This window comes from Triticum aestivum, chromosome 4A (assembly GCF_018294505.1).
Source record: "Triticum aestivum cultivar Chinese Spring chromosome 4A, IWGSC CS RefSeq v2.1, whole genome shotgun sequence".
Taxonomy (NCBI): Eukaryota; Viridiplantae; Streptophyta; class Magnoliopsida; order Poales; family Poaceae; genus Triticum; species Triticum aestivum.
This window is the reverse complement of record NC_057803.1, coordinates 686,088,858-686,097,023: the sequence shown is the minus strand read 5'-3', so window position 1 is coordinate 686,097,023 and position 8,166 is coordinate 686,088,858. Positions and strand designations below refer to the sequence as shown.

At 44.3% G+C, this 8,166-nt stretch overlaps 1 protein-coding gene and 1 long non-coding RNA gene across 2 annotated transcripts; both read right to left on the bottom strand.

Moving 5' to 3' along the window:
• Nucleotides 1-595: 595 nt before the first annotated feature.
• LOC123083132 (protein ALP1-like) lies at nucleotides 596-1,840 on the bottom strand (the record flags this gene model as incomplete). Its single annotated transcript, XM_044505258.1, has 2 exons — nucleotides 1,439-1,840; nucleotides 596-1,243 (listed from the first exon to the last, which is right to left on the bottom strand). Coding segments are annotated over exons 1-2 (1,050 nt in total), but the record flags the coding sequence as incomplete, so codon positions are not given.
• Nucleotides 1,841-5,576: 3,736 nt separating this feature from the next.
• LOC123083131 (uncharacterized) lies at nucleotides 5,577-6,765 on the bottom strand. The gene is made up of 2 exons (XR_006439213.1): nucleotides 6,586-6,765; nucleotides 5,577-6,040 (listed from the first exon to the last, which is right to left on the bottom strand). It is a non-coding gene; the product is annotated as an uncharacterized lncRNA (long non-coding RNA).
• Nucleotides 6,766-8,166: the final 1,401 nt, after the last annotated feature.

Below are 8,166 nucleotides of genomic sequence, written 5' to 3'. Positions count from 1 at the left end.
TTGTCAGCATCGACATCCTGCACCGTTCCTGCAATGCCATGGTGAGATCACCGCACCAGCGTGCGTGGTGGCGTGGCACTCCGAAGACTATGAACTGAAATGCGGTGGCGTGTTTGGTTACATTGCCGATTCAGCCTGGCCCGGCGAGCCTGGCTCTATTGAGCCGGTTTGAGGAGATGCAGGTCAAAAAGTTTAGATGCACATAGTTTGGTTGCCTGCATGCCCCTAGTTGCATGAGACAACCATTTTTGACCCAGCGTTTGATTGCCCGCATTGCATTAGGTGCACATATGACATGGTGTTTGGTTGCAACCTGTATAAGGTGTTTTCACCACTTCTAACTAGTGGTGACCTTATCACACACAATCTGAACATAGTGCCAACTAGTTAAACAAATGACAGTTTATCCTAACTATAAACAAATGACAGATCAAATTGTTAAGAGCCATTGGTTAAATAGGGGATAGTTTATCGGTGTTGCTGCTTCATCTTCCTCTTCTGCTTCTGCTGCTGCTGATTCTTCTTCCTCTTCTCCTATGCTTCTGCTGCTGCTGCTTTTTCTTCCTCTTCTTTAAATCCTGCACTGACCTCTGTTAAGCCACATTGCCTCTGCCCACTTCAACCTTTTGTTCTTCCAAGCGTCATTGTCAAATGCCTCCACACCATGGCTTGAGCTAACAACATCGTCAGGCTCGACCTCTTCCTCCTCAGGCACGTGTTCATCAAAGCCCCATTGGAGGATCCAGTTATGCAGAATGCAACAAGTAAGAACTAGCTTAACTTGAGTGGAGTATGGGTGGAATGGATTCTGATCCAGAATCTTAAACCTATTCTTCAGAGCTTCAAATGCCCTCTCAACAGTTACTCTAAGACTGGAGTGTCTGAGATTAAACAGCTCCTGTGCAGTCCTAGGAAAGTTCCTACCAGAGAACTTGTTGAGATGGTACCTTATTTTTCTGAAGGGTGGAAGAATACCCAGCCGACATGCATAGCCAGCATCTCCAAGGTAGAACTTGCCGTCAGGGATGTTGATCCCATCAGGTCGACTCATGTTGTCAGTGAGAATATTTGCATCATGCGCTGACCCCTCCCAGCCAGCCAGCACATATGTGAACTTCAGATCAAAGTCAACAGCAGCAAGCACATTATGGCTTGTGTAGTGCTTCCTCCCCCTGTATGCTGCAGACTGTGACCTAGAAACTCTGGCAGTGACATGACTACCATCTATTGCCCCAATGCAGTCCTGAAAATGGCATCACTAGCCTGTGTTAGTACTGAACTTGAACAATACAAGCATATCAAGCCATGAAAAGTGCATATTGTCAATGCTCACCTTGAAGTATGGATACCATCTTGGGTTTCCGCGAATCTTGGGTGGAGTCTGGCCAGATGGTCTCCTGATCATCTCTCCTCTAATCTCCCCAACAGCAAAAAGCACCTGCTTGAAGTACCTAGAGATGGTCTCCATTGATCTCCTGAACGTGTTGTGAATGACCTTGAACCTCTGGTTATGGCCAACAACATGGAGGAACATGGTCAGTTGCTTTTCAACACTGGTGTTGATGTTATCTTGTAACAGGCCCCTGTTCCTGAAGGTCTCGACAAGCCTGGCAAATGGTGCTCTTTTCATTCTAAGCATCCGCAGAGCTTCAACATCATTGAAGTTGTAGATGTAGTTCAGATTTTGGATCCTCTCCTGTTCCCGGGGAAACAATGGACCATAGTGGATCAACGGTCTCCCATCACGACAAATAGCTCTCTCGTGCATGAACATGATCCATGCCTGAATCACACTAATCAGTGCTGCTGCCTGGATTATCATCCTCATCCGTGCGTCCATAACCTAGTCGACGTCGATGGTTCGTTCAGTGGGAAATCGATCCTACACCTAGCTTAAAGGCCTAACCACCGAGCTAACAAAGGGGAAGGGGGTGCTGCTTACCGGCATCGGAGACGAGGACGGCGTAGGGGGAGCCATGGCACAGAGTAGGTCGACCAGACGGTGGCCAACAATAAGGGGAGCACCAGATCCGCCGCAAACGCCGCCGCCTCTTCCGCGGCCGCCGCCTATAGCGAAGATCTGAAATCGCGGCCGCCGCCGGTGGTGAGGCAGTAGCGAAGAAAAGGGGGCAGTGGCTATGGGTGAGCGAGTGAAAGAGGGGTGAGGCTAATTTGGCGCCGGTACGGCGCGCCAGATTTCCATCTTCCGTCATCCCCCCTCGCCCGCGCCTGCTCCCGCCCGTGCGACCTCGCGCCGCACTCAGCTTGGCTCGCGAGAAACTGTCGATCCGAGGGTTTCCAGCGAGCCACCCTCTGGGCTGCTTTGAGAAGCGTGCGATGTAGGCCCAACAGGAAAACTAGACAACCAAACAGGTCTCTCCCTTCCCGCGCGGGCCTGGTTGGGCTCGGTGCGGGCAACCAAACACGCCCAATGTAAATGTCAAACAATAAGTGACACATATGTGCCATGAAGTAATATCGATCTAACTTTTTTACACTAAGTTGCCATCCAAAAAAAACCTTCAAAAAAAACTTGAAACTTGCCAGCCAAACATAAAGTTTACACAACTAAATTTGCCATCCTCTTGTAACTAAACTTGTCATCAAAAAACGTCAGGACGGAATTACTTTGTGCAACACATGTGGCACTTAGGTCCGTGTATTCCACTCAAATTGCTGTGTTTACGTGATGCATGCATTGTTTCCATGATATATGTGTGCATCAGCAAACAAATGGATCATAGATGTTCGATCTTCACATGCGTGCCAGTTGCCACGTTTCTATGCTTTGTCTTTCCAATTTTGGATTTTTCTTTTATTACCAAACCAGTCAACATGTATCATTCCCTCGCAAAAAGAAAGTCAACATGTATCATTACTATGTCAAAATACAGAGCACACACGAAAATGCTAGAACGCAGCGAATGGTTCACGCGTCACTGAAGCCCCCCCCCCCCCCCCCGCCGCCACTGGAACATGCACTAGAGCCGCGTCCTTGCAGCATCGGGCTTTTAGAGACCTTAGATGTAGCCCAAAGGGCCACTGTCATTGTAGTTTTCCGGACGAGATAAACCCGATATGACATCAGTCCTGGATCTATCACCGACTGCTGGAAAGACGAGGTTGCCACATCAAATCCGCTTGCCGGCATCATTGCGGTCTGTGTCGACCTTGCCACCGCTCAGGTGACGTTGAGTCCTCCGTCCAAAGGAGGAACAATAATTGACAAGGTAGTACATGGTTTTTTTTAGCTTCACGATCAACGGCGGAGCTATGTGCGAGTCCATGGGGGCCGTGCCCCCCCCCCCCCCCCCCCCCCAGCCCAAACGTGATGCATTTTATATTTGCTGCTAGTAACTAATGGCCGCTGCAGTTTGCTCAGTACTACGTTTCTCACGAATGCATACACCCATCATCTTCACGCATGCACAGCTCAGTTGCTACCCAACCATTGCTACTTAGGTGCTCGGCTGCTCCATCTTATCGGGCACGGCTGCCATCACACTGGCTCGATGCTGACTCTTGAAGAGCTCTACCTCTGAGCCGCCACTAATCCATTGCCTCTGATGTTCTTGCTTGCATCTACATGAACGGCCGGCCGTTCAGCTACTCCTCGTCCAGTCATTTTGGTTCCCCGTATGAGTATGATTGGCACTCCTATTGACTTGGTCTCATTAAGGATCTCAACAGCACATACTTGAATTGGGACTAAAAAGAGACTGAAAAGCTGATCTGTAGTACCCCATGGTTTGGTAATGACGCATCGATGTTTGAAAGCTCAGCCAGATATATTTATCCAAGTAGACAAGATGTGAGTGGACAAGATGTATGTTTTGGTCCAGTTAATTAGTTCATTTTTGAAGTATATATGTACGTACTTTGCAACCAATATAGGTAATATTAGAGACTTTTTACGGTGCATCATACTCCTGTAAATAGTGGGTAGTATATAATTGATCCAATAGTCATTATTGATCCCTGATTTTTTCTCTTGAGGACATTTTGGTAATTGGCTGTTAGGGTAGATTAGTCCTTTTTAATGATAATTTTATTGATTAATAATATGAGTAATTGCAATGACTAATAACATAAGTAATCACACCTGGAAAAAAGAATTGTCCCTATCTTAGTTCGTAGGTTTCCCATCTCATTCTCGTAGAGTTCTTCATTTTCTGCTGCCGCCTAGCTGCCCGGCGGCCATCGCCTGAGTCGCACAGGGGCGGCCGCTCCTTCTCCCGCCCTGCCGTCGCCGCCGCAGTATCTTGGACGGGGCCCCAAGATCTTCAACGGCGCAGCCACCCCGCGCCGCCCGGCGGCCCTCTCTCAGTCGCACGATGTTCGGACGGCGCCGGAGATCGGTTCCTTCGCGGGTCGTGGTGGAGATCCCTCGCATTGGTATGTTGCCTCTGATCCTCCCCAAACGCCATAGCCATCACCTCAGATTATGAGTTTGATATTGTGGGAAACGTGTTACTTCTTAGAAGAACTTAATAAGGTTTTTGAAAACCAAGATTTCTCAGAACCTGAATTTTTGGATAGAGATGATAAAGTTGCTTTGGTGTCTATGCAGTTCAGGATAAGTATGCATATGTATATTTTACGAAGCATTCGAGCCAACACACACCTGGAAGCTGTGATGCGATTTACATTCATATCACACAGGAATGAAAGTGTATGTACGGCCTGTATGCCCATGCTATGTGAACAGAAGCAATCTTGAACAATAAACATGAAAACAATGGGTTAAATTACTCTGTAATAAGGATGTCAGAGATTCTTGGTTCAGTTACGGATGATAATCTTTGACAATTTATAATTAATATGGTTTAGTTCTAGCGTATTTTCTTTCATGTACATATGTAACGGGCATTGTTGTTTCTTATGACAGGATAACGACATGGGTGGTGAAGGCATCTTGATAGATGAATTTATGGAGTATGACTCGATGGTCAGGCAGACATTTAAAAGCGAGAACGAAGCGTACAAGTTCTACTTAGGGTATGTGAAGAACAAAGGGTTTGTGACTAAAGTTAGTATGATGACTCGGGGGAGAAAGAGAAAAGAGAACAATGACGAAGTGTGTGCTAAGAAGAAAAGACCTTTGAAGTTTATGTATTTTCAGAAATATTGTACATGTTGAACCCTGTTTCGATACCATGTTAATTTATTTAATTTTGTACAGGAAAACACCTGGAAAGTCAAATAGACAGACTTAGATGACAAGGGGAACACAAGTATTATACATTCAGATTTTTACGATGGCATTTATCATCAGAGTTATATTTCTGCTTTGAATGAGATGTAGACGCACACTACAGTATCACTTTTATGAGATTACAATTGAGAAGATGCATCAGTGTTGTCTCTTGTTGTTAGCGTACTGGCCTCTTCTCTAGTGCATGATTACATGCCCATCTTCTCTTTATGTTTGTAACAGTCGACAGGTGAATGAACATCCTTGCAGTTTCTCTGGTGCTAATCCTTATCACAGTGGCCATGCATGCCCGTGCCAATCATACATTACATGGAATTGATCAATCATGTTTCAAAATCGATCTGAATGTTCAGACGCTTTCTCTTGGACCATCGGCGCATTATGAATCAGTAAGAGCAAGAAAACCGCCAAGATCCAATACGTTCATTTAGTTCAACAATGAATGATCTCAGGCCCACAAAAAAATTCTCTAGCTGACATCTAGTCTTACAAAGTGGGGATTAAAATTCTAGCAACATATATGATCATGACGAACCAAAAAAGTATTAAGTATATAATACATCTGTATCTCCCTTCTTGTAATTTCTTGGCGAGCATTATCTTATTCGACGTGTCCTTCTCCCCTGAAGTATGCAGCTCTGACGCTAGAGAGTATAGTTTGGTCTCTAATTCTGATATTTGTTGATCCTTCTCCTTCAAAACAAGGCCGCAGTAGGCAGTAGCCAATGCATCTTCGTGACAACTGTCCATAGCCATTCTGCAGTAGTTGACCATCTGCTCAGTGTAATTGTTGAGGAGGTCTTCCTGAATGAACGACTTGCAACCCTACATACATTAATAACATGGGGAAAAGTACAAGTCAATGATAAAACACTAATATCATGCATGTTGCATTTTAGGTAGCACAGTAATACTTCAGAAATGTCTAGGTTGGAGGCCGGGTGATAGGCCGAGAAAGAAGAAAATGAAGTGATTGGATGGATTGAAACCGTGTATATAATGGGCTATTTTTCCATAACACACACAGTGACACAAGCAACAAAGCTTTGATTGTAGGTGAGTTTAGAATTGATTTGTGCATTCCATCACCTGGACGTATGGATTTTTGGGGTCATTCATGAACAAATTTTACAGGGGCTGCTTCTTCGTTACATGAGAATCATTGGTGCCAGTTGCATCCAACCTCTATACATGAGCTCCGTCCGTGGGGTGATTAGAGAGGCCGGAAGATTAGCAATGTCTAGCAACAAATAGGAGAGTACCTAACCTGAGCCACCAATCACTAATCTCTTTCGAACGCCAGCACTAGGAATCAGCAGACAAAATAAGGACCGAACACTTGATGTGCCCCTGGGGAGTTAGTGCAGTACCTATGAGAGGTTGGGGATGGCCACGAGGAGGTCGGCGTGACATCGTTCACCACGGGCTTCTCCGGCGGCTGTGTGCTGCCTACGAGGAGGAGAATCAATCGTGGATCCCACCCACCATCGTTTGATCTGGATCGCCGAAGAGGAGCCCGTGCTGGAACTAGATGGATGTGGAGCCCGAGATGTGGTTAATAGATGAAGCAGATGATCAAAATCTTTGGATGATTAGAAGGAAAACCATTAACCTTGTTGCTACAAAGGAGAGATAGAACTCTTTGATCCCCGGCGACCCGTCGGCACAAAGACCTTGTCACAAAGGGGGCGAAGCCTGGACATATGCGGTGCCACCGGCTCCTTAAACATGACACCTCCCGGAACCCTACTCCCAGCCATGTGTACATGCTAGGTGTCCGAGTTTCTGCGCCATTCCTACTACCGGTGATGACGATTGAGGAGGGAACATATGCTTCCGCCGACGGGCGCAAGAGGAACATTCTTTGCTGGGGCATCATGTGGTATACCTCCTTTAGTGTAATTAGCCTGCATACAAATTATTTTTTCAATGAGCCGACGGGAGCGTTGCCTTTCGCTTATAGACGAAAAAAAAAGGTTTATCTAAATTCCTCAACCAACCTTATTACTATGTTTTAGGTAGATGTGTTTTCCTGTGTTCCCAGATGCATGAAAATAGAGCCAATCATGGCTACGTACGAATAGGTATAAATCTTTATGAGTGCAAACAATATTTTTTGTAGGCGTGTTCCGGACTGAATTCTTCTCAAAACCGCGTTCGATTTTTTTACTAAAACAAGTTAAGTTAAAATTGGATGCTATTACTCCCTATCCAAACAAGCACTTATCGAAAAAAAATGCTAAATGGAGGACAAGCTCCATTGAGCTCTTAATTTTTTGAAAAAAAAGTTGAAGCCATCAACAAAATATTGCAAACACTATTGAAAATGCAAAACTTGTCTTCTTTTTTCAAGTTGACGTGCATGGCCAAGCTCATTGCATGGATTTGACCTGGGCAGATCGACAGCACAATGATGCATATCGCCGTGAGCACTAAGCACCCCTATACTAACCTCGAGCTGTTCACGTCAAGAACCAGGAACGGTTTTCGGAACCTTCCGTTCGGGTTTGAGAAAATTTCAGAAGTTTTTTTTTCTGTTTTTTTCACCGGTTTTCTTTCCTTTTTTCGTTTTCTTTCTTTCTCAATTCATTAACATTTTTGAAGTACCCGAATATATTTTAGATCCATGAAATTAAAATTTGGGAATATTTTTTAAGTTTGTGAACATTTTTACATTCAAAACACTTTTTCAATTAGTGAAACAATTACGAATTCGTGAATATTTTTTGTATCAACAAACATTAATATTTTTTTGAATTCATGATTCTTTTAATTCATAAATATTTTCATATTCACAAATAATTTTTGAATTAAATTTTTTTTTAACTCAGCGAATATTTTTTCTCTTCACGAATATATTTCAAATTCACGAACAATTTTAATTACGCGAACAATTTTACAAATTCATGAACAATTTTATATCAATTTTGTTTGGTTTCACAAACTTTTTA